At 53.8% G+C, this 25604-nt stretch overlaps 2 protein-coding genes across 22 annotated transcripts in view; one reads left to right on the forward strand and one right to left on the reverse strand.

The window, feature by feature from the left end:
* Positions 1-20903, forward strand: part of RIPOR3 (RIPOR family member 3) — a 31272-nt gene extending 10369 nt beyond the window's left edge. For 4 of the 15 annotated variants that reach the window (XM_057702903.1, XM_057702914.1, XM_057702915.1 and 1 more), the window contains exons 4-22: positions 687-792; positions 3633-3682; positions 3963-4016; positions 4721-4904; positions 5064-5127; positions 5485-5528; positions 5710-5835; positions 5913-6058; positions 7852-7981; positions 9484-10056; positions 12836-12966; positions 13919-14042; positions 14570-14705; positions 15337-15498; positions 16152-16313; positions 16828-17030; positions 18053-18136; positions 19206-19296; positions 19743-20902. In XM_057702903.1, the coding sequence (XP_057558886.1) occupies positions 687-792; positions 3633-3682; positions 3963-4016; positions 4721-4904; positions 5064-5127; positions 5485-5528; positions 5710-5835; positions 5913-6058; positions 7852-7981; positions 9484-10056; positions 12836-12966; positions 13919-14042; positions 14570-14705; positions 15337-15498; positions 16152-16313; positions 16828-17030; positions 18053-18136; positions 19206-19296; positions 19743-19846 (2674 nt within the window). In that variant the 3' untranslated portion in view covers positions 19847-20902. Of the gene's footprint in view, positions 1-686; positions 793-3632; positions 3683-3959; positions 4017-4720; positions 4905-5063; positions 5128-5484; positions 5529-5709; positions 5836-5912; positions 6059-7851; positions 7982-9483; positions 10057-12835; positions 12967-13918; positions 14043-14569; positions 14706-15336; positions 15499-15960; positions 16314-16827; positions 17031-18052; positions 18137-19205; positions 19297-19742 lie in introns of those variants that run through there. The other 11 variants (XM_057702905.1, XM_057702906.1, XM_057702904.1 and 8 more) reach the window with 11 other exon arrangements.
* Positions 20904-20985: 82 nt separating this feature from the next.
* The window catches only part of PTPN1 (protein tyrosine phosphatase non-receptor type 1), a 66789-nt gene continuing 62170 nt past the window's right edge, over positions 20986-25604 (reverse strand). For 3 of the 7 annotated variants that reach the window (XM_057702922.1, XM_057702923.1, XM_057702924.1), the window contains 2 exons: positions 25242-25413; positions 21347-21444 (listed from right to left, as the gene is read on the reverse strand). In XM_057702922.1, the coding sequence (XP_057558905.1) occupies positions 21364-21444; positions 25242-25413 (253 nt within the window). In that variant the 3' untranslated portion in view covers positions 21347-21363. Of the gene's footprint in view, positions 21445-24875; positions 25414-25604 lie in introns of those variants that run through there. The other 4 variants (XM_057702920.1, XM_057702925.1, XM_057702919.1 and 1 more) reach the window with 4 other exon arrangements.

Consider the following 25604-nt stretch of genomic DNA (forward strand, 5'->3'; position numbering starts at 1 on the left):
GGCCCAGAGAGGGTGAGTCACCTTCCTGGGGTGAGCCAACAGATCTGTGATGGAGCAGGACGGGGCCTCCACCTGACCCCCAAGTCCAGACCTCGGGTTTCATATCTGAGTCTCTTTGGCTGGAAAACACAACATGAAAAGTCCCCTCGTGCCCAAGGCTTTTTCTGTGCTTTCCAGACTGGGTTTGTCAGGCCCCTTTCTGGTCCTGGGCATCCAGACAGCAGGATGGCTGCCCTTATCTGAGGGAGGCGTGCTCTCACTGACCTCCCCATGGGCTAGGGTGAAGATACTGGCCTCTGGAGGCCACTGCCTGGTTTCAGACCTGACTTCAGCCGCTTCCCTGTTGCGTGACACTGTGCTGAGTTGCTTCAGGGTCAGTTTGGCCATCTCTAAAATGGGTATATTAATAATAGCTCCTGTGTGCAGGGCTATTTGGGAAATTACCTAAGGGAGTCCCCATTTCGCACAGCACTGGGCACACAGCCCTCGGTGTGTGGGATCTGGAGGCCGAGTGAGCTGGAGCTGGACTTCCAGGGGATGGGCTGACTCTGCCCTCTGCCCCCTGAGCCCGCTGAGAACCCCCTGCCAGCGACCGGGGCTGCCTCTGCCCCAGAATGCTGCTCATCCCCCTGTTTCGTTCCTTCCTATGCTCCTTTTCAAACTCCTTTTCCTTGTTCTCCTCACAGGGAGTATCTGTGCGTGCAGCAGGCCGAGCTGGATTACCTGTCAGGACGCCACAAGGACACCCGCAGGAATTCCAGGCTGGTGAGACCCCTCTCCAGCCCTCCCCAGGCGAGCAGCCTCGGCCAGGGTTCAAAGACAGACCCTCCTTCACCCCGCTGCCTGCATTACGGGTGTGAATCTCAGTCTCAGAACTCAGAGGCCTAGGGGTGGACTTTATTTTCAATGAATGAACCTCCCTTGGACCCTGATGGATTTCACCTCATGGGCTGGTGGGAAGCTCCTCCGCCGCCCCCACCCCTCACATGGTGCAGCAGTGCATACATCTTAGGGCCACCTCCCTCCTCCCTTTAGTTCTAGAAGTAACTCTAAGGTAGGTGGGTGTACAGAGAGATGTATACGTTAGAGGGCCCTATTCTGTAGGTCTTGGCCACCTGGGCCCCTTGCAATCAGGGTGGCTTATGCGACGGCAGGAAATTGGGTCAGGCATTGAATCCAGGGTGTGTCACAGTGGCCCTCACACCGTCCTTGATCCACCCCTCATGTTCCCACAATGTCCAGTGGCTCTGCAATGTTGCTGCCATCGGACTGGCACCTTTGAGGCTGCCCTGGGGCCTGTCTAGCCCGAGAGTCACCTGTTCTGGGCTCTTGCCACCCCCTTAGCAGAGCCAGATTTAGAAAAAACAAAAACACAACAAACCTCACAAAAAACCAGTACCAAAAACAAACCAAAAAAATAGGATGCCCAGTTAAATTTGATTTTTGGATAAATAACAAATCATTTTTCAGTATAAGTATGTCCCATGTAATCTTCAGGACAGAGTTATACTAAAAAAAATTTTTATTCATTGTTTATTGGAAATTTAAATGTAACTGGGTGTCTTGTATTTTATCTGCTGGCACTGCCAGGACCCCACTGCCGGTACCCGAATCTCTCCACTGGGGAGGCTTTCTTTCTGGTCTTGGGGAGTCCTTCCCAGCCCCCTCTTCTCTATGCAGCTGTTGCCTTGTGAAAACCCATCCTTAATGAAAATCCCTTAATGGGATTAGACGTCTGGAAGTGGGAACCAGGAGGCCTTCTGCCTGTGGCTTTCTCTAGCTCATTCCAGCATCGCTCCTGCAAAGCACCAAAGCATAGAACAGGCCATCGGCTTGATGGAGGGACTGCAAACACAGGGAGAGGGGAATGAATCTATCAAAATCGTGTCTCCCCACCTCTATATCCTGGCCCCAGCAGAGAAGACCTCGGGGGTGGACAAGGTGGGAGATGCAGGGCCCCCAGCCTCACGAGTGGATGGGCCCACCGGGGAAGAGAAGGCCTGGTGGATCGGTTATGCCTTGTCCTTGGTGGGCGCCTGGGTCAGCGCAGAGGCGGAAGGAGGCACTGCCAAGATCCCACCCCAGTTCCCAGCCCTTCTGAGCACTTGCCACGCCTCCCTCTCTCATGGGTATGGCTGTCCTCATGTCCCCCGGCCTCTATCTCTTTGTTCTAGAAGTAACCCCAAGGGAGGCAAGGTTTGTGTAAAGGTCTGTATGTTTTAGCTGCTCCCATTTCATAGGTGGGCACACTGAGGCAGGGAAGGGGCAGTGACTGCACTGGGGCCACCCACATGGTATCTGGTTCTCAGTTTCCGAGAAGTGAAGTTACTTTTCCTTCCAACCTTGGAGACTTTCCTATTTCTTAATTTCTTACATAGAGTTTTTTGTTTTTTTAAATCTTTCTTTCTTTCTTTCTTTTGCCTGCACCGGGTCTCAGTTGCAGCATGCGGGCTCTTAGCTGTGGCATGCATGTGGGATCTTTGTTTCCCGACCAGGGATCAAACCTAGGCCCCTGCAGTGGGAGCATGGAGTCTTACCCACTGCACCACCAGGGAAGTCCCCGTACATAGAGTTTTGATTTCACAATCCTACACGTATGATGTCACATAAATGCACACATAGGAAAACAGACTTTTTTGGGGGGGGGTCATTAATCCATCTTTTCCTTCTTGCTCAACTAGCCCCTGTCCCCAGTCTTCTCCGTCCCACCCTGTTTAACCCTTGAGGACAGTCTAGTCTTCATCTTTCTGTATTTTCCTCCCTGGGTACATAATCATGGAAATATACATCCTGTGTATATAGAGGGGTTTGGTTAACAGCTGTCTTACAAAAATGGACGCACAACTTACTCTCCCACATCTTACTCCTTCTCCTTAGTAGATCGCCAACCTTGGGGAAATTCCTCCAGGCTCAGATATAGTGACTGTAACCCACATGGGCAAAGCAAGGCTTGTTTTGGAAATAAAGTTTATCTGAACACAGCCACACCCATCATTTACGTGTTGTCTGTGGCTGCTTTCATGCTCCAATGGCAGAAAACATATGGCCTGCAAAGCCTGCAATATTTACTGTCTGGCCCTTTATACAAAGATTCCCCCACCCCGACAATATATTCCTTTCATTGGCCACACCGCTGCTTGTGGCGTGGATGGACCAGTTCGGATTTGCAGTTTCCTTAGACCTGAACTCCTGGGTGGTGCCAGCTGCCTCTCCCCACTCTCCATTCCTCTGCTACTGGCTGAAGTCACCCCTTAAATAATCAAATAGCAATGGTCCCCCTCTTGTTGAGTGTTCACCCTGTCCTTTACTCCTCATAACAACCCTATGGGGTAGGTGCTATGGCTACCCCGCTTTACATAAGGAAATGGAGGCTCAGAGAGGCAGAGAAACTTGCCCCGGATGCACAGCTGGCAAACAGTCAGGCCTAGAGTTGCCTCACCCAAAGCCCATGTGTTTACTCATTCTTCCTGCTTGGCCTGGACCACAGCTTGCTGACTGCAGGCCTCAGAGGATGGAGTGGCCGCTGGCTTCTTGTCCTCTGAGCTCAGGTGCCCCTGGGATGTAGCCTCACGGGCCTTGGCGGAGCACTGGAGCCCTGACACCTCCTCCCTCCCTCCTCTCCCCCGCCACAGGCTTTCTATTACGACCTGGACAAGGTGAGGGAAACTTCTGTCAGCACATGGTAAGCAAGGTGGGCAGAGGCTGGGCCTGGCTGGATGAGAATAATGCCTTTGCTCACATCCCATCCTCCTGGTCATCCTGTGGGAGGAATACTTGGGTTTCCTCCCCACTTTACAAATGGGGAAACGGAGGCTCAGCGATGAGTCCTCTTCAGGGATGGTGAGGGGGGTGGCCTGTCGACGAGTCCACCTCTGTGTGTCAGGACCTGGAGGAGGGTGGCAGGGGCTAGGGGTGGGGGGCCCTGGCTACTTCTAAAGCATCTTCTCTTCTTCTGGGAGAAGCAAACACGCTCTGTGGAAAGGCACATTCGGAAGATGGAGTTTCACATCAGCAAGGTCAGCCTGGCTTCAGGGGTGTCTCTTGGCTTGCTGGGCCTCTGCTGGGTTAGCAGTGGGGGGTTGGTGGGGGAGGTTCTCTGGGTGCCAGGCAGCTGGAGAAAGCCAAGGAGGAGCAGAGCCTGCAGGGGCTGAGCCCCGAGATGGGGATCAGGGGGTTGGGATTAGAGGGTTGGGAATGTTGAGTCCAACCACCCAATTGTACAAAAGGGGTTGTAGAGGCCCAGAGGGGGACAAGCATTGGCCCAAGATCGCACAGCAAGTCCCTTAAGCTTAAATTCTACAAACTCTTCCATGAGCTTGCTCTACTCCCCCCAGAAGCCCAGTTGGGTGGACAGAATATCACAAACCCATCTTCCCTGTTTCACAATTGAAAAATCGGGCTGGGAGAGCGGGGAGCGATGCATCCACCTGTCCAGTTTGCTAGTTTTTATTGTGCACCCGCTGCGTGCCAGCCGCTGCCAGGTGCTGGGGATGCGGAGCAGATAAGACAGACGCGGTCCCTGCCCCGTGGGCTCACATTCTACGGGGGCGGGGCCAGTACTACTGGAACACCCCCCCCACCCCCATTCCCCATCCCCCCACCCCAACCCCCTCCATTCCCCATCCCCCCATCCCTAACCCCCCCTCCCCCGCCCCCATCCCCGGCAGGGGCTGGGGTGGGGTCGGTAGCTCAGGGGCAAGTGAGAGGCCCCGCCCCTCAGCGTGGGCCGCTCCCACCGGCCCTCGCGCCCGCAGGTGGACGAGCTCTACGAGGGCTACTGCATCCAGTGCCGCCTGCGCGACGGCGCCTCCAACATGCAGCGGGCCTTCTCCCGGTGCCCGCCGAGCCGCGCCTCGCGAGAGAGCCTGCAGGAGCTGAGCCGCAGCCTGCAGGAGTGCACCGAGGTGGGCGGCGGCGCCGCGAGGGTCGGGCGGTCTCGGGGCTCCCGGGGCCCTGAGGGAGCCCCTCTCTCTGCCCGGGGGCCTCTGTCTGGCAGGGTCTGGGCGTCCCCCGTGGCCGAGCCCGGGGGCAGGGGGTGAGCCACCTTTGGTGGTGCCTTGCAGGACATGTGGCTCATCGAGGGGGCCCTGGAGGTTCACCTGGGCGAGTTCCACGTCAGGATGAAAGGTAACCGAACAGGGCTGGGAGTGGGTGGGCAGGGCCAGTGTGGGTGGAGCATCAGGCCTTCTCAGGGACACTGGGACTTGTGCTGAGGATGGGGGGTTGGCCAGAATCCCAGCGGTCCAGGCCCAGCCCGGGTTTCCACTCCTGTGACTTGTGACCTCCGGCAAGTCCCTTCCCCTCTCGGAGCTGAAAGTGAGGGCCCAGGCCTGTGTACTGTCGTCATGATGGCTTATTCCCTCCCCCCGCCCCCAAGCTGATACCCACTCTGTGGGGGGGGGGGCTCCCCGTGTGAGGGCCCGTGACTCACGGAGCAGGGACAGAGGTGAGTGGAGAAGAGATTAGCCCGTCTCTGTGTTCCAGGCTTGGTGGGCTACGCACGCCTCTGTCCAGGAGACCAGTATGAGGTACGGCCACCCTCCGGGATCAGTCCTCAGAGCTCCCCACCAGGCCTTGGGGGCTTGGGAGCTGCTGGGAGCCAGGGTCCCAGCTGGGTTTCTGTCCCCACCCCAACCAGTTGGCAGGGAGGGCCCCCGAGCAGGTAGCAAAGGGGCGGCTGACCCCTCCCCTCTTGGGCCTGGCCCACAGGTGCTCCTGCGCCTGGGCCGCCAGCGCTGGAAGCTGAGGGGCCGCATCGAGACTGACGACAGCCAGACCTGGGACGAGGAGGAGAAGGCCTTCATCCCCACCCTGCACGAGAACTTCGAGATCAAGGTGGGTGGGGCCTAGGGGCGGGGCCCAGGCGCCGGGGGCTTGGCTCCGACACCACCCATAACTCCCCATCCCCCCAGGTGACAGAGCTTCGGGGCCTGAGCTCGCTGGCCGTGGGCGCAGTGACCTGCGACATCGCCGACTTTTTCACAACCCGGCCGCAGGTCATTGTGGTGGACATCACAGAGCTGGGCACCATCAAGCTGCAGCTGGAGGTGCTGTGGAAGTGAGTCGGGGTAGCCGCCTCCCCCTGCCCAGGCCCACTGCTCTGTTCGTAGGCCGGCCCCAAACTCCCACCCAGAGAGGAGAGAGGAGGGGCCTCGCCGGCTCCCCCTGGTGGCCTGACCGCGCCCGAGCAGCCACCTTGGGCTGCCCTGCCTTCATCCTGCCCCGCAGACAGGCGAGGGCCCAGACTCTTCTCGGCAGCCCTGCCCACCCCACCGCCCCTGCCACCCTGAGCTTTGATTCCCTTCTTACTTTTGACCGAGTGGCTACTGAACACCTGGGCTGGGGACTTCCCTGGTTGTCCAGTGGTTAAGACTCCGTGCTCCCAATGCAGGGGGCCCGGTTCGATCACTGGTCAGGGAAAAAGATCCTGCATGCCGCAACCAAGACCCCACATGCCGCAACCAAGATCCTGCATGCCACCACTAAGCCCGCATGCTGAAACTAAAGATCCCACACGCTGCAGCGAAGATCCCATGTGCCACAACTACAACCCGGTGCAGCCAAATAAATACATATTGAAAAAATAAAATAAAATAAAAATAAAATAAAATAAAATAAAAAAGACCTGGGCTGGCCAGGACCCTTTACAGCGGCCTCCTGGGCTGGGTTCCTGGGAGAAGCCTGACGCTGTCCAGGAGGACTGGCCTTCCTACTCCCACCATCTCATTCCCCACTGACCGCTGCGGCCCACCCGTAGTGCTGCGCAGTCACCTTGCGTCCCCCCGGGCCACAGCCCATAGCTGCATGGATGGGGGACACTCCATCCACGAGAATGACCCTTGTCCACTGTGCGTCACATCTCAGTGATAGCGGGTGGTTTCCAAATACTTTGTTTTTGGTAGAAGAGCTCTTTTTCCCAAATGAAACCTTGTGTTTTGAGGAACTTTCCTTCTCCTTATTCTCCAGGGCAGATGCTGCAGTGGCAAAGGGGCTGAGATGCACTTCCTCTACTCTGGTGCTTGTTCTGACCAGTTGGGGCCAGTCCCTCCTCTCTCCCTGGGTGGGGTCCAAGCCGGGGTCACTGGAGCCACTGCTCTCTCCCCAGTGAGCTGCGTGAATTTGGACAAGTGACATCCCAGCTTCAGTGTCTTCATTTGTAAAGCAGGGCTGAGCGCACCTCTCAAGGGTACAGAGCAGGGGGCAGCCCAGCACCATGCAGCCCCAGGCCGGGCAAGTCCAAAGACCCGGGTGTCCCACTGGCCTGCAGCTGCCCTGGGCAGGCAGGGAAGGCTTCCAAGCAGTGCCCCTGAGCCTCAGGCCCTCGTGGCCAGGCTGGGCCCCAGATGCTGTGAGCCAGGCCTGTGTGCAAACAAGCGAGTAGGTTTCCATGAGGCAGGGAGGGCTGACCCAGACCTGCCTGCTCCAAGGGCAGGTGAGGGCCAGGCTGAAGTGTCACTTCCTCTCACCGTGCATCTGCAGCCTTCCCTGTGACTATGACTGGCGCCCCCTGACCAATGAGGAATCTGAGGTGGGGGCAGTGACACGGTTTACCCAGAAGATGGCAGAGCTGAGTGTTCACCTCTGGTCTGCTGAGCTTCTCAAAAGGCCTTTAAAGGGGGGTGTCATTCATATGTGTAGTGGCCTGTCGCTGGCCCTCGCCATCTGGCTAAGGGCCCTCAGGGCAGCGGGCCTCTGAGAGACGTTTCCAAGAGGGTTGAGGACGTGGACCTGGAGTCCCTCAGCTGTGCCTGCCCCTCCCCAGCCTCCATCTCCTCTTAAGTCCCCCGGGTCCTGTCTGTCCTCCAATGTCCTCTGGCCACCGATGACACCCTGGCCTCTGCTCTCCTCCAGCCCGTTTGATACCGAGAGCTTCCTGGTGTCGCCCAGTCCCACAGGCAAGTTCTCTGTGGGCAGCAGGAAGGGCTCCTTGTACAACTGGACACCTCCAAGCACCCCCAGCTTCCGGGAGAGATACTACCTGGTGAGTGAGCCTCACAGGGCAGAGATGCCGTGGTCGCGCTGGGATGGGGGGGTGGGGGGGTCCCCAGCAGCCAGCACCTCCAGGTGTAGCAAGCTTTGGGCTCAGCCTCCCTCGTTTGGGGGTTATCCTGGGTGGGGTTTTCTTGTACTTTTTCTTCCTCAATGCCAGCTCCTCCATTCTGGGGCCTCTGGATTTGGTTCCGGGCTTGGCTGGTTCTTCTGAATGCCTGGGTTCTCTCGATGGTTCTACCACCCCAGCCAGGGCCTTGGCCTCCAGTCTGTTTTACACTTTAGTATATGTTTCCAACAGGTAATACCTTGACATTGTGTACAGTAAAATAGCTCTTTCCTGCGACCTCCAGGGACCTGGGTCCCCTCCTTAGCACCAACTACTCTTGTCACCTTGCTCCATATTCCTCCACAGATCCTCTGTGCTGTCTGGGAGCAGCTGCATCTTCCTCAGGCTTTATCCCACAGCACCCCTTAACCTAGTGACATACTGGACTGTCATTCCCAGAGGGCTCCCCGTTCTTTGTTTGCACGGTGCAGCATTCCACATTTGGCTAAAAAGCATACTTTATTTAACAAGATATTGAGGTTCCGTTTTTTTGCTGTTACCAGTGACAGGGCAGTAAATAACCTGGTACACACGTCATCCTACATGTGTTCAAGTATCTTCCCAAAGCAGTGCCCCAGTGAGGGCCCAGGGACAGAGACAAAAACAAGGACATTCTGTCAAGCCCAGAGGGAGGGTGATGCTAAGCTGGCGAACCTGTCTCCCGCCTCTGGACCTTAGGTGGGAGGGCAGCTTTATATGAGATGGCAACTTGTGAATTTAGAGGAAACTTGATTTGCTGGCCAGGGTGGTCCCAACATATTTTGGTTAAAAAATCATCTATGGTCAAGAAGAGCATGGACTCTGGAGCCAGATGGCCTGGGGTCCAAATTCTCTCTTTGCCTTTCACCTGCTGTGTGACCTTGGGCAAGTCACTCAACCTCTCTGGACTTCAATATCTGTATCAGAGAAATGAGAATAACAGCGTCGCCCTGAGGGGTTTTGTGCGGGTTAAATGACAATAAATGAGGAGTGCTTATAAGAATGCCTGGCAAAAACAGATGGTGCTGTAGGAACATCAACCATTATTACTGGTCTGGTTGACGAGGGTTTGTGTTGCTCGCCGGGATTAAAATTCTCGCACTTTGATCCTCGCTTGTATGGCCTGAGGATGAGCTGGTGCCCAGCCTCTCTGAGGTTAGAACAGTGCCATCCTTAGGGAGGTGTGGTGAGGGTTAAATGAGATTGACTCAGAGGCTGGGGCTGGAAGGAGGGCGTTACAGGGGTGATGAGGGATAAGGGCAGAGAGGTGCCAGTCACCTTGGTGGACCTCAGTCATCCTGAGAATGTGGGTACACAGAGCACGGGTCTGTGGGGGAAGCCCTCTGGGGGCCTCGCTGTGGTCCCTGGGGCAGCTGGTGAGGCTGGTCCTGTATCCCCCTTTCCAGTCTGTCCTGCAGCAGCCAGCACAGCAAGCCTTGCTGCTGGACAGGCCGAGGGCCACCTCCATCCTCAGCTGCCTGTCCGACAGCGACTTTCGGGGCCCTGGCCTATGGAGCCGGAGTCAGGAGCTGCCAGAGATGGACTCCTTTAGCTCCGAGGACCCCCGAGACACTGAGACCAGCACATCAGCATCCACCTCGGACGTGGGCTTCCTGCCCTTGGCCATTGGCCCCAACACCTCCATTGAGGAGGAGGCCCAGGAGGACCCCCCGCCCCTGGGCCTCCTGCCAGAGATGTTCCACCTGGCAGAGGGCTCATTTGTGGAGCAGCCTGGTTGGAGAAATTTGGGAGTAGAAAGCCCCGACCTCCCGCGGGGCTCCCCCTTCCACAACCACATGATGCCGGGTAGCCAGGAAGGCCACAATGAAGGAGAAACCGAGGACAGAGTGGATGGTCCCGGAGTGCCCCTCGAGAGGCCCCTGCAGGATGTCCTGGATTTACTGAGGTCCACGGACCCTGCTCTGTCCCAGCTCCGGGAGCTGGAGTATCAGGTCCTCAGCTTCAGGGACCGGCTGAAGGTATGTCTACTCTTTGCTGGGAAGAAGCCCTACATTGCTGATGGTGTAACGACTGGGAGTGAGATCTTGGGGTAGGAAGCCTGGACCAGCATCCTGGTCTCACCCCGGTGTAACCCAGGTGGGCTATGTCTCCTCTCTGGGCCTCAGTCTGCTCATCTGTCCAATGGGTTAACAACAGCCCTCCGTGGGCTGGGAGGAGGATTATAAGAGGAAGTTGGGGCTCAGAGTGGATAACCTGCTCCACATCTGGCCAGATCCAGCCTCATCTCACATCTTCTGACCTGTGCGCCTGGGGCTGCGGCTCAGCTTCAAAATCCACAATTTGGGGCATTCTCAGGGTCAGAGCTGGCACTGTGGAAGGCCCCTCACAGCCACACACCCCACACCGAAACTTCTTCACAGGGCCTATGCCAGGGACTGTTCTTGGGTGGCTCTCAGAGGTGCTGGCCTGGACAGATTATTCTGTTTGTTTGGTTTACATATACAGGTGTACATAAACTAAAATGTATACTTATACAAATACATACAGCACATATATACAGCATATATATATATATATATACACACACGTGTGTGTGTGTGTGTGTGTTTATAAACAGCACCTACTTATACATCAGTTTTTTATTTGACCACGCCCCATAGCTTGCGGGATCTTAGTTTCCCAGCCAGGGATCGATCCCGTGCCCTCTGCAGTGGAAGTGCAGAGTCTTAACCACTGGACTGCTGGGGAAGTCCTCATACATCAATTTATGAAACCGCTATCTTTTGTGCAGGACACACACTGGTTCTCTACAAAGTTTGTTTTGGTTGTTCTGTCCCTAACCCCACCCCCAGCATTACAATTCAGCACAGGAGAAAGAAAGTTTAACTTTTCATTTTCTATCTAGTAACTTTTAAAAACACATTCGCTGTTTACCACTGCTATGGTCTTTAAAAAGGACCTGCCAGAAAATTTCAAGAAAAAAATTTAAGAAGTAACGTCACCTTTTTCGTATTTCTTAGCAGCATTTGTACGTAGAACCTTTTGAGTCAGCATGCATGCAGCTTCTGTCACATACCTGTATTTTGAAAAATTATACACACTTTACATAAACAACCTAAAATAATACAGCAATAGGACAATAATTTTAAACATCTTCGAGGAACTTTTTTTTTGGCAAACTGAGTTAGAACAATACAAATGATTATAGGGTATGGTTTTTAGTTTGACTTTTTCAAGAGGAATTATACACATAGGTATATGTGTATAAATACATGTATTTACATACATGTATATATGTGAGGATTTAATTTTATACATCTCCACATATACGTGTGTATATGTATTTACATACACACAGTTGATTCTCACTATTCATGGACTCTGTTTTTTGCGAATTCACCTACTGCCTAAAATTTCCTTGTGATGCTTTCACAGTCATTCGGGGGCACGTGCAGCGGGGCAAAAAATTGGAGTCACCTGATGTGCACGTTACCAGCTGAGGGTGGAGACAACACTCTTCCTTCTTGTCTCAGCTCATACTGTACCCAAGTGTCCTTTTCACTGTGTTTAGTGCTATGTTTTCCACATTTTTGTACTTATTTTTGGTGATCTCGCTGTTTGAAACAGCCCACAAGTACCGGGCTGAGGTGCTGGCCATTGTTCCTGATGTGCTTTATGGAGGAAATATGTGTGTTGGATAAGCTTTGTTCAGGCTTGAGTTAAAATGCTGTTGACTTTGAGTTCCGTGTTGACACATCAGCAATAGTGTCTGTATTAAATAAGATGTCTTCAAACAAACACACACAAAATAAGGTTACATATTGATGGGTTGAGGAAAATGTTGACCAGAGGTTCACAGCCTCTGCATCTCCTCTGGGAGCAATGGTTCAGTTCAAATGCAGGGGTCACGGTGACTTTATACACCGTAACTACCATGAATAACAAGAACCGACTGTGTGTGTGTGTGTGTGTGTGTCTGTGTGTGCACATGCATGAGCATATATATACACACACACATGTTTCCCCCCTCCATCTGGCAAGGAAATCTCTGCAACCAGCCTTATTCTTCTCTTGTTGCTCAAGGTTTTCTCTTTGGGCTCAACTTTCAGGAGCCTAGTTCAGGCTCTTGAGGGCAGTGTCTGCTTGGGCTGTGCCTTGGTGCACTTTGTGTGAGACAAGGCCCCTGGGGATGGGAATCAGCCACAGCAGACCGCCCCTGGGAGGCTCTGACCACTTGACTACCCCCCCACCCCCACCCCCGGCCTCCCTGCAGTCAGGGGCTGCCTCAAAACTCCTCCCCTCCCACGATCCCTGGGAGAGGAGACACCTGGAACCAGAGGCTCACCTGGCCGCCTTTGGCCTGGGTTGTTTGGAGTTGTTTGGCCTGACCCAGGCCATATTTAAAAAATAACTTGGAATCAGTTGTCGATATTTAGAACCTGGGCGGCTCCCCACAAAATCTAGGTTTCCAGTTTTTCTTGGAAACCTGAACAATCTGGCAACCTCAGGTCCCACCCTCCGGGTGGCAAGTGGTCCCCTTGAGGGAGGGCCCTGCTCTTCTGCTCGCTCCAGTCACTTGCCCTGTCCCTGTGGGTGTTTGTGACCTGTGAGATTTTTCAGATTTCCCTCCTTCCAGCTGTCATGCCAGACCTTGTCACAGGTCGTGTGGGAGGGACCTCGGGGGATGGCAGCCCCGCTGAGGGACAGTGACCAGGAGCTGTTACGGTGGGTGTGCTGGGCAGGTGGCTGGGCTGCCCTGAGTTCTGGCGGTCTGTCTGTCTGTCTACCCGTCCGCAGCCCTGCGGAGCCTGCCGGGAGCACGCCTCTGCGGAGAGCCTGATGGAGTGCATCCTGGAGAGCTTCTCCTTCCTCAGCGCCCACATCGCCCCGCACCAGCTGGCCCTGTTTGGGGACTCCCAGGGCCCCCGGTGAGTGCGCCCCTCACAGCAGTGACCCAGCGACCAGCCTCGGGGCCGAGCTTCCTGCCGGCCTCCTGGCCCGTTGTCTCCCACAGCCCCGCCTATGTCTATTTTCTTTACTGTGGCCACAGCCCTACCTGGCACAGATCAGGTCCTCAGTGGCCACTGAGCGAACAAGGATACCTCAGCCTGGCCCTGAGCCTTCTGCTCTGAGCGATGGGCTTTTTTTTTTTTTAATCTTAAAAAATAACAATAGCACACACAGGAGGACTTCTGACCTCTGCGGAGCAACCACGCAGCAGGGACCCAGCTTCCCATTCCTCCTGCACAGCTGCCCGCCCTCACCGGCAACGCCAATGTCCTTTTTGGTGGAGTAGCTCCCACTTGCCCGCTCGCACCTGCCTGTGGCTTCTCCTGCACCCACAGCTCAGCAGCACAGAAGCACCTGAACAGGCTACGTTTCTCCTCTCCTCTCACGATCCCACGGGGAGGGTGTGGTATCTCCACCCAATGTTACGGGGTCATTCTCACCCCCCTCAGGGCTCAGGCTCTGCCTCTGCCACAGGGCAGACATGGTGCTGTGTACGGTTGTGTCTCGCTCACCCCTCACAGCCCTGAGCTTGGGGTTCCTGCCCCCACTTTACAGATGAGTAAACCGAGGCTAGGGGAGGCCGACTTATCCAGAGTCACAGAGCTAGGAATTAGTTGGAAACTTAGGCTTCTGCTGCAACTTGCACACCCTGTAAGGTGGGGGGCCTATGCCATCCCAGTGCCCATTTTGAGTTTTGCTATCTTTTGCTGCTTCTCCTTTTCTCTTAAGTTTTCAGTTTAGCTCCATCTCCCTGGGACCTGGAGTGGCCTCCCTGATCAGAACTCTCCAGGGAGGGAGGGTTTCCTCTACCCTTGGAGGGAGCTGAACTGCTAACCCAATGGTCATCCAGTTCTTCTTAATTCAACTCAGAAAGGACAAGACCCCACCTCCACCGCCATTGCTGAAAGCATCGTCCAGGGAGCTCACGGCTGGTGCCCCAGAGCTGGACACGCTGCTCACGGTTCACCTCCAAATCTGCAAAGCGCTGCTGCAGGTGGGTGAGGAACTGGGGAGAGTGGGGTGGGGCTGGGGGGTGGGGTGGGAGGTTCAAGGTCGGGGGGGTGGGAGTGGGGGGCAGTGAATAGTCATGTGGTCCTTATGCAGCCCAAGCCCTAAACTGAAGGCAGTGGTTGCGACTCTTTCAGCGGCAGATGCCAGAACTCCAATCCAAACTGGCTCAACCAAAAGGAAATTTTTTTGGCTCACAGAATTGAAAGGCCCAGAGGTGGGCTTCAGGCCCAGCTGGATCCAGGGCTTCAAGTGTCATCATGACTGGGTCTCTCCCTCTCTCAGCCCTGCTTTCCTCTGTTGGTTGGCTTCACCTTCTGGCAGGCTCCTGGTAGCTCCAGCCTGCATCCTATCATCTCAGCCCCCCTTGGCAAAGGAGGAATCTTCAGATGACAGGGAGCTACCATTGGGATAGAAAGGATGGGCATGGGGCAGGGGGGAGCCACAGTCATGGTGGTTGACCTCAGAGGGCAGGTTCTGTGCTAACCTGGAGCGTCATGGGCTGCTTCCCAGAAACTGGACTCTCCTAATTTGTCGAGGATGGTCCAGGAATGCCTTCTGGAAGAAGCTGCACAGCAAAAACAGGTTCTAGAGACACTTTCTGTGCTTGATTTTGAGAAGGTCAGCAAGGCGACATCCATTGAAGAGAGTAAGTACCTGCCCTCCACCCATGCGCTGCCTGTATGAGTGGCATGGAGTAATGAGGATGGAAGCCCAGGGGCGGCCTTCTCTCCCTTCCCAACACTGAAAGTTAAATGGAGCCCAGGGCACATGAGTGGGGGCAGTGGCTGGGCTGGGATCAGACCCACCCTGTGGGGGCCGGAAGGGAGACCAGCTAGCCTCAGTCAGCTGTGTGACTCTGGGCAAGTGATTCACCTCTCTGAGCCTCAGCTTCCCCATCTGTATAATGGGGAGGTCAATGAAGAAAAATCCCTAGGACACATTCAAAGCACATGGCGTTTGGTCAGACAGTAGCTGTGACCCCAGTTCTGCCTCTGCCCCCTGCTGTGGGACTTCCTCTTGTCCGTAAGGAGCGGCTGGGGACAGCAGCAGCCCCAGGGCTGTCGTGAGGGCTGCAGGTGGTGACCCCGATGACGTGCTCCCAGCCACAGCTGCTAGTCTCTGCAAGTCACACTGAGACGTGGGAAAGGGACTCTGCGTTAGGCCAGGCCGTCCCTCGCCTCCCTGAACTCCCGGGTCCTAGTGGCAGGAAATCTCTGGGCATCCTCGTTGCCTGCCCTTCCCCACCGTCAGTCAGGCTTCTGAGCCTGGGCTTTCAGTCATCCCGCAGGCCACGCGGAGGAAGGGGTGCCTGAAGCTGTGGAGAGGCTGCACAGAGCCCGGCACGGTCCTGTCCTGCCCTGGCACGGTGCTGCTGGACCAGCTCAAGAAGATGTTCCTGCACAGAGTCAGAGGGAAATACCCGGGACAGCTGGAAATAGGTAACCCCCCGCCACCCCCCGGCCACCCCCGAAACGCGGGGTGGAGCCTCCGGGGCCTTCGGCATCGCCACAGCAGGCTTCACTGTAGCCCCATCTCCACCTGTGCGAATGCCTTCTTGGCATCAAGTGGAGGCGTTTCTGAGCTTGACAACAAGGCATCTCCTTTTCCTGGGGAGTGGAGGGAGGAGTCTGTGAAGCCTGGAAGCAACAGACGTTAGTGGGCTGGTGCGTCTTTCTGAAGACTGATTCCGTAGCTTCCACCGGAAGCTTAGAGGGGTTGAGAAGGAACCTTTACGGGAAGGTAGGCAGGACTTTATCTGCCTGATAGTGGAGTCTTAAGTCTTGGTGGGACTCTTCCCCAGAACTGTAGCGTTTTTCTCTGTTGCCAGCTGAAGGGTGACAGTCATGCTCCAGGCAGTGGCTCTGGACCTTACGCAATTTTAACCACCTGCACATTCCCAGGTCTGGGGCGCAGGGCACATGAATGCACCGTGAGACTCCCCCCCTCAGGCCTGCGGACACAGGGGGCGCAGGGAGGGGTACCCGCCCACGTGCCACCAGAGAGCCTTTCAGCTGACCTGGCCAAGCCCGGCTGAGCGGCGCAGAGGGGGCGGGCCTCGGTCTCCCCTCACGCCTCCTCCGCGTGTTGCCAGCGTGCCGCAGGCTCCTGGAGCAGGTCCTCAGCTGCGGCGGGCTGCTGCCTGGAGCCGGGCTCCCTGAAGAACAGACCGTCACCTGGTTCCAGTTTCACAGCTACCTGCAGAGGCAGGGCGTCTCTGACCTGGAGAAGCACTTTGCCCAGCTCACCAAGGAAGGTAGGGGCTGGGCTGGGGCGGGGCGGGGGTGGGGTGGGGGGTGCGCAGGGGCCTCGAAGCAACACAGTAACAGCAGAGGGACGTCCGTCGTGGAGCCCTCTGTCTCGGCTCAACTCTGGGAAGCCGGTTTTTCAGCATCCCTGCGTCTTTCCCCTCCAGCTGTTCTTTTCAGAACCAGATTTAATTAGATTCCACATTCAGCCCATGTAGACACGCGCTCCCGGGGTAGGAGGCACAGAGCAGAGGTCAGGACTGGACAGGAGGGTGTTGCTGGGCTGGCTGGGATCCCTGAAACATGGGCTGGGGTGTTATTAATTTTCAGGGTGTATTTGATCCCTTGCTAGAAAGCCTTCCTGGAGATTCTAGGAGGCCCCTTTGAGACCAGTCCAGACTGGGCCTTGGTGGTCACCCGGGCTTGTCCTGAGATTTGCTTCTCCAAGGCTAATGGACGACCTGCAGCCATCCAGCTCGGCCACAGAGGGGACCCTGGGCTGCCTTCTTCTGTCTCTTCTAGTAACACTCGTCGAGGAGCTACAGTGTGCGGGCCAGGCCAAGACAGTCAGGAAGCTGCAGGGGAAGCGGCTGAGTCAGCTCCAGCCCCTGCCCCAGACGTTGAGGGCCTGGGCGCTGCTCCAGCTGGACGGGACCCCTCGTGTGTGCAGGGCGGCCAGCTCTCGCCTGGCCAGCGCAGCCAGGAACAAGAGCTTTCGGGAAAAGGTACGGTGTGGGAGGCGGCAGCCCCTGCTGCAGGTGTGTGAGTTGGGGGAGGTGGAGGAAGGCAGGCTTTCTCTCAGAAAAATACAAAGCCGTGAGTGACTGGGGGCTGCATTTGTGCTGCCAGGTATTTTGATTTAGAGATGCTCCAAGCATGAATACAGCCTTCCGCATGCCCTGGCCGTGGGCAGCACTCAGCCCCGGGGAGGGAGCTGGGGCTGCCAGGCCATCATAACCGCATGCCACATGCTTACCACCTCCTTCAGCTCAGTGTTGCTAAAGCAACTTACCTGTTCGGTTACTGAGATGTCACTTTCTTAGAATTCTGACAGTCACCCTCATTCACTTTCAACTAATACGCGTGACTGGCTAGTTCGCTGTGTTTGGTTCACTTGAAAACCAAGAGATTGGACCCCCCTGCCTTTTAGGTTCCTGGACCTGTGACCACTCTAGATTTTGGGTACCAGCTCCCGAGGTGGGAGAAGGGCAATACTGGGGCCTCACCATAGTCTCGGGCTTACCCAAGTGCCAGGCACGTTCCCACTGGCCCCCTCTGGTGCTTCCTATTAGCCCTTACAACAGTTCTGCAAAGCAAGTGCCAGCTTTATTTTCCAGCTGAACTGACTTGGCCATGGTCCTGTGACTGACAGGGCAGGGTCAGGGCTGTGACTGGAGAAGTGTGATAACGGGAAGGGATGCTCCTCCTTCTGGCCGAGGCAGCAGCCTCCCCAAGGCTCCCTCTGTGTGTTCAATTCTTCTGCTGTCCCCGCTGGACAGCAGGTTTCTCTGATTTAGCATCTTAAACAGATGACAGTTTTGGAATGCATTTTGTAAACATTATTAGATAATAAGAGTTTTCTTATTTCATTACTCTCAGCGCAGGGACCAGTGTTTTTAGATCAACTGAATACCGTAGCCCACAACTCGACACTGTGCACACGTGCTATCGGCATCTGGAGGATGAGCCGTGGGCACCGTGGACTGTGCTCTCACTAGCCCCCCATTCACCCGACCTTATCTCCTAGGCTTTGCTCTTCTACACCAACACCCTGACCGAGAACGACGCGAAACTCCAGCAAGCCGCATGCGTGGCACTAAAACATCTCAGGGTGAGTGTAACCTGTCCTCGCTGGTGATGGAGAGAAGCCTGCTTGTGGTTAATGCTGAAGTTAGTTCATTTCAATATGATTCCACTGGGACCAAAAAAGAAAAAAGAAAATCACTGCCAGTGAAAGAGCACCATAAAGAGCTGGCTGTAGAGGAACGATCACCAGCTGCCCTGCAGAAGCTCTGGTGGCAGAGGCCCTCAATGATAAGCGCCCATGTGCTCTGGCCTCACGTGAGCAAGCAGGTGGCCCCGGGGACGCACTTCTGAGTTCTTGAATTATATGGTTTAATAGCCTCAATCAAACACTTTCTAAAAGCACAATAAGCTCATTGAAGAAAGTGTAAAAATACAGAAATGCAAAAGTTACACATCCTAATACTTGAGCATCTCGGTGCATAAAACTTTTAAAATTTACGTAGAGTTCTGAATTGCTTCCTTAGGCTAGACTTAATGTTATCCCAGGGTCAGGAAATAGAAATGTTCTTGAGATTCTTGATACAACACGCATTTACACACCCGAAAGCAGACATGAGGGGATGCCCGTTTTACCTCAATCTCATCTTCATTTGTAACTCTTATTTTTAACAAATTTCTGCCATTCTGCTAGTTAAAAAGTGGTCCAATACAGACTACATTCATTCTGGAATGTAGTGACAGGAAATTCTACAAGGACCATCTGGTTAAAATCAAATAACCAGTGAATGTTAAGGTGCCCACTAGAGGGAGCTACACTGCATTCTGGTCCTTGGCCCTGGAGAACAGGTGGAGTCAGCAGTGCCCGAACCAGTTCTGGCCTCCTCTCCTGGTCTGACCTGGAGGGGAGGGTTGGGAGAAGCAGAGGTAGAAAGGTCCAGGGGAAAGCTGGTCTTCTCATTTTCAACATGGGCCTTTCAGAAAGTGTCAGGATTGAAAAGATGAGATGCTGCCAACAGCATTTCGATGGAAGCCTTCAGAGAAGGGGCTGAGGCCGCAGAGACCATGCTAGGGCTGGTCCTGCAGGGTTTATAGAAGTGGATACCTATTCCTTAAAATGTCCCCTAATGGACCCCCTTTCTCCCAACCTCAAACAGGGCATTGAAAGCATTGATCAGATCGCCAGCCTCTGCCAGTCTGACCTGGAGGCCGTGCGAGCGGCAGCCCGGGAAACCACGCTGTCCTTTGGTAAAGTACAACATCCAGTGTTTGGAAGTGCTGGGGCCCTTAGAAAGGTTGTGCTAGAGAGACCACAGCCAGCTCTCAGAAGACGCAAAATCGCACATGGGATGGGCCCTGTTAGCGATCTGCTGAACTGCATTTGGCCAAGGCAGCCTTCCTTTATGACTGAGGTGGCAAGAAGTGCTTTATTAACCTCTTAAAACTTCCGTTTACGATCCTTGGGAATGAAAGCCAGAGCAAGGCAGGATTAAGGTTCAGAAGACTCTGTCCTAGACAGAGGTGCAGGGCACTGGGTCCACGTGCGCTGGTCCCAAAGGCTCCCCACCCTTACCCTTTACGGCGGCCCCGGAAGCCTTGGCACCTGGAAGTACTGAGGCCGCCTTGGCTCGCCAGAGTAGAAAAGAGCAAGGCGGGGGGGGGCAAACCAGTGACAGATGACTTTAATATTTCAGGTGAAAAAGGACGCTTAGTTTTTGAGAAGATGGACAAACTTTGCTCCGAACAAAGAGAAGAAGCCTTAGGCCAGGAGGCAGATGTTGAAATCACAATATTTTAAAAGCCTTAGAGGAGGAGCTCAAATCTGACATCTTTGTTTTTGCTGCTGCCTGGCCTCGACACAGGGAGGGCTTCGGGTGGGGGGACACTGTGTGCTCCCCTAGAAGCATGAACTGGCCAGAGCTGCTCCCGGACTCTCCGGACCAGTTATTAGAAAGCCCCAGGGCACAGGAGGGACTTCTGTACAGGAGCAGAACAAGGGGATGCGCAGCACTTTGGGGGCCGCACTTCAGTCCGTCAGCCTTCGGCTTTGAGAACCTGCCTGACCTTCCCCAGGGCGAGGAGCTGGGTCAGGGCCAGCCAGCCACGCCACGAGGGGGCTGAGGCCAGGCAGGCTGAGGCCTGGAGTCAGCAGGTCAGCTGGCTCAACACTTCTGGTTCACTAAAGACTGGGACCGAGGAGGCAAGCAGACCGCCAGCCCTGCTGCGAGGACGCGGGTCGAGTCACTTCCACAGCAGCAGGCTGTCACTGGGGAGCGCGGGGAGGTGGGAGGGCAGAGCCAGCACCTGCCAGTTCACGCCCTCAACCTGGGCTGCGGCACAAATGCCACAGTGGAGCCGGGTGGTGGCCTGCTGACCATGGGCCTTACTTTCACTGCAGTTCAACAGCACAGAGGAAGCAAGAACATGCCATCAGCCGAGAAGTCTTGAGTGTCATTTGCTTTGACCTCACTAATCAGAAAGGAATCCATTTTTTGAAGCAAGTCAACTTCGGCCTTGTTAAGTAAATTGCTTCACAAACCATAAGCTGGTTTAAAGAAAGGTTTCACTGAACATCATGCTTAAAGAAAGAAAATTAATTTCCTATTTAAGTCTATTAAAAAAACCCCAAACGTGTCCTGGGCTGTTTCTGTGTTAATAATGCAGTGGTACCCTGGGGTCTGGATGGAATCCACAACAGCAATGGAAAGTTCTGTAACTTAAACACGCTTTTACATTTCCTGTGTATATGTTGTGCTTTTTGGTTTAACTCAGTATTTATTTGCCTTGTCCATATGTTGTTTTCTGAAATTGCAATTAAAATAAATTTTTATTGGTGTTTCACTCTACCTTGAAAAAAGTGGAGGGTAGTGGTTGTCTTCCCAAATATCCTGAGGGAAGAAATGACCCCTCTTGCCCCTCCGTGCTCCCTTTCCAACATGACACAGATGCAGGGGTAGAGGAGGGAGGCCTCAGGGCAGGGCACCCCTTTGATTCTCCACATGCTGAGGGACCCCGAGTCCCCTCTCCTTGCAGACACGAGGCGGCATGGCCCTTCTCTGGCCTTGGGCCCCATCTGGTTTCTGCTCAAAGTTACAGATTTAGTTACTTTTTTCCACACTGACATTCCACCTCTTCATGAAAGCTTAGATGCCATTTTTCTTTGTATCTGAAACAACGACTGAGGTGACAGTGGGTGTGACACCACCATCCGGGTCCCCACTGTCCTCGTTGGGCGTTGTGTGGTCACGTGACCACAGACCATCTTTGTTCCTGGGTCTCATGGATCCTGCTGAGAGGACGCAGCATACAGTTTACTCAGCAGCCAGCTTTGAAACAGCCACAAAACCTTGAAGGATATAAGGGAATTCTTTGTAGTATCTGCAGCATTTTGCAAGTCTGAAATTATTTCAGAACAAGAAGTCAAAAAATCACCTTAGGGGTTAAATTAAATTTACATTTAACTTTGTACAAGAAAAGAAGACTACACAAATTGTTTATACTTCACTGTTATGTCTCCGTCAGTTCCACATCAAATGTGACTCGGCAGAGGTGCTGAGACGTGGCCACCGTGTGTCTTACAGGCAGCCAGCTAAGGGACGTGTTCTTGAGGTTTGTGCAGTTCTTTAGACAACTTGTATAAATTCATTAAGTTATCCAAGGGCCCTAGTACATTGGAAAGTTGAGTTTTGTTGTTGTTGAAGAAAATGGGTTGAGGCCTGAAGTGCTGAGCAAATGCACCAGCAGAGAAAGTGCCCCCAGCCCAAAGGCACCCACAACTCCAGGAGGCCGTCGTAATCCTCAGATGTGGAAAAACTACAACGCCTGTTGACTGACAACATCTGCTTCATGTCGGCAGGGATGGAAAGAAACAGGAGTTGCCCAGCCTGGTTTAGGCCCATTAAGCAAAGAAATGGGAAGCACCCCAAAGCTATGTTCTTTAAAAAAAATTTTTATTGTTGCAACTAAAATGCAAACCCATCATTTATATGGCAAGTTGGAAAACTGTACAGTTTGACAGTTCTGTGAGGTCACAGAAGACCCTGAGACGCGCCCCCCCACCTCCCCCCATCATGCATCCACGTATACACACGCCTGAAAAGGTATCATAGCAAAACACCTCGCTTTTTTTGTTTTTTATTTTTGTAAAAATGGTTTATTCTGTGGCCATCGTAGAAAATAATGGCCCGAAGAGTAAATATCGGCTTAAGGCATAAAGCAGAGCAGCTCGCTACTTTCCTAACATACGTGTGACAAGATGGAGAGCCATCTGTTTTCCAAGGATAGGAGGTTAAACCAGTATATCCATTTCGAAATGCTACTATATATACACACCAAACTACTACATACACATACAGGACTTAAAATAACAGACAGACAAGCCCAACTCAAAAATGCCTACAGCCTGGCACTTCAGCCTTACCCACACCTCACCAAGGCTCTGAGGGGCGACGCCTCAAATGTTCCCACCACAGAATTTCTCTGCACGAGCTTCTAACACGTGAAAGGCAAAATGTGAAAATGCTGGCAAAAGAGCAGCTCGTGAGCTACAGCTGCCTTTTTTTTTCTTGTTAAAAAAGCCACTTGATGTGGAGGTCTTAAGTTTCCCTCGCAGGAAGAGATGTGAGCACCATCAGTCCCCAGGGTCCAAGGGCAGGAGCAGACGCCTCTCTTAGCAAGGCCCCCGGACCTAAAGGGCCATAGGCTGACTCGAAGGGACCGTCGTCCAGGCTGTTTCAAGAAGTGTGGTTTCCAACAGTCACCTTGGTTCCAAATCATGGTCCTCTTAAGGAGAGTGTGAACTTGGGATGGTGGAGGCTGATCCCAAAGGTGTGTGTTGGGGGGGAACCCTGCTTGTCTAAATGTCCAGAGCGCGAGGTGTGACTATGGCTTCCCTTACCCTTGGAATGTCTGAGTTACAGTGGGACCCAGCTGGACCAGGACAGGCAGGGCCTCACCAGGAAGTCACCAGAGTGTCATGTCAGGAATCAGGCAAGCATCTGTTACTGGAAAACGTCACTCCACTGCTGAGTGGTGACTATTTCAGCAACAGTCTTAGGAACTGCAAGCCATGTAATGATCAGATCATGCAAAGGTAGATGGACTTGTACTCGGGGCACATTAGTAAGCAGAGATCTAAGTATTTTAAGCACGTGGTATCTGATCGGGACACAAGGAGACCGTACATGCATCCTAATACACACAGGGAGAGCGGTACTGAGATCAAGCTTGGAATAGATAACCGGGGAGGGGAGGAACTGGGCGGGACAAAATACTCTCACGCCGTGTGTCTTAAGTAGCCAAGTGTCCACTATATATCATCCCCTTGTTCTATGAACACAGGCACACCTCTTCTTGCGTTACCCACGAAGTGACGACTGCTTACAGCCGTCCTCCTTGCTAGTACTGGTCTGATGCAGCAGGCTCAGGGCAAAGTCCTCTGTTCCCAGCACCACCTGAGGGTTTATTATTGTACTTTTTGATAAAGCCCTTGTTGCAAGGCTGACATCAAAAAACTTTAATACATTATTGGTTTAAGAGGATGCTGCTGCACTGTGGATGCCTTTGGGGGGAGAGATTTAAAAATAAATATGGAGTGGAGAGGCTCACTACATGCAGTCTCCGTGGAGGGCTGCCGGGAGGATGTCGCGTGCCGCCCGCCAGGGACACACCAAGGGGGCACCGCGAGAGGCTCGCCCCTCCACCTGCACAGGCTGCCTTGCTCTGCGCCACCAGCACAGTGTTCTCCTGTGGCCTCCTCAGAAAATGGGGTGTGGATCTAGTACTCAAAGGAAGGAGAGGGGGAGAAAGTAAAAGGATGGAGGCGAGGGAGGGTGGCTTTAGCGCAGAACCAGCGTCTGCCCGGGCACAGCTGGCTACGCTGTCCATCGGCCCTTACCCACAGTGGCTGCCTGCCAGGTGGGTGTGGGCTCTGTGAGCAGAGACGGACAGTGGATGGAGGTGGGTCAGATTATGTGTTGCTGTTGAACAAGAACTGGAATGAAACCAGACATTTCCAGATGAGCCTGGCCCCACCCCTGCAGAGCTACAGACTCACACACCACCCCCGCGGCCAACACCACTCCAGCCTCCCGTATTTTTTTTTTCACAATAGCTCCCCCTTTCCAAAAATCACCCCCAAGGAAAAAACTGTTTGCATGTTGCTAAACCACTGGATGCACTCAAAGATGGTTGCTTAGAAAGAGGTAAAATATTTAAAATCATTAAAAAAAAAAGTCTTGTGAGGTGATTTCCACGACCAGTTTTGAGGCTAATCCTCCCTCTTCTCCTTAATTTTAACAGCAACACATTCTACTGTTTGGATTTCTACTGAAATGGCATTTAAATTCCAAGTGAAGTGCAAACCGCTCCTTCTGGATCTCAACAGCTGGGTGAAAAGCCAGGGGCCAGGGGCCCTGAGGAACCCTGTCTCTGTGGATGGAGCGATGGGGGCAGGATGTGTGCAGGACGGCTGTAACGAGAGGGGCTGGTGGAGAAACAGACAAAGGGAAACCAGCGGGACACCCTGAGCAAAAGCAGAAGCCGGGTTCTATTTTCTAGAGATGGCCTTTTGTTGTTTTTCTTCTTAAAACGGGAAAGCTCGCAGGCACTGTCCCAGCTCAGTGCACGCACAGCAGAGGAAGCACCTGAGCGAGATGGTGTCCAAAACCCTCAAACCCTCTCCTCCAAAGGAGTTTACATTCGTAAAAGTGTAGGAGTCTTTCCCTGGGAAATCAAATAAAAATTGTGTATCTGGTTACACCACCTAAGAGTACAAGTTTCATAAGTGCCTAGTCTTTTTTTTTTTCCAGAAAAAAACAAAAAGCTGCTTTTTATAAAGGTTAAAAACAACAATGTGTTGTAATTCTATTATTTTTTTTTCAAAAACAAATGAGCAAAAACAGAAAAAGAGAGAGAGACGTATTTGGCATTTTCTCTACTTACTCCTGAATAGGTTAAGGCCCTGAGATTAGACTCTTCTATTCTTGGGACCACAGGGCTCCTTAAGACCCCAGTGCATCAATCCTCAATGCTCTCTCGTTAGCCCTTCACAGTTCCAGACTTTGAAAACCTTTGATCTGTTTCTTCTGAGACTGGCTCAGAGCCTCCAGCAGCACTGAGCGCTATCGCCGGGCTGGCGGCCAGGGCTTTCTGTACACGCGGCCTGGCCAGCACGTCCGTCAGTGAAAACATACCCTGTAGCAGAGGTATGCGCCGGCTGTGAGGACTGTGGCCACGCACACATTGACCAGGAAGGGCTTCCAGTGAGTCAGCGCCTGGTCCTGCTCCTCCTTGGGCGGCGACAGCTCCCCTTGGGCAGGAATGGCCCCCACGACCCGCCTTCGGACTTCAGTGTCTTGACTTGCACTGAGGAATGAGGGGGGCAGAGGTGGGTTACTCACTCGGGAAAACAATGGCAAAGGTGCTATTATTACGGGAGGACTTCTAGGAAAAAGTGAGCCATGTGAAAGTAGAGCTTGGTGATACTGATGCTGGCCTGTCACCACCTCCTTCCCAGGGCCTGACAGTCGGGCCAGGGTAGGGTTCCCAAGACCTGG

Source organism: Hippopotamus amphibius, chromosome 12, assembly GCF_030028045.1.
Source record: "Hippopotamus amphibius kiboko isolate mHipAmp2 chromosome 12, mHipAmp2.hap2, whole genome shotgun sequence".
In the NCBI taxonomy this organism is placed as follows: Eukaryota; Metazoa; Chordata; class Mammalia; order Artiodactyla; family Hippopotamidae; genus Hippopotamus; species Hippopotamus amphibius.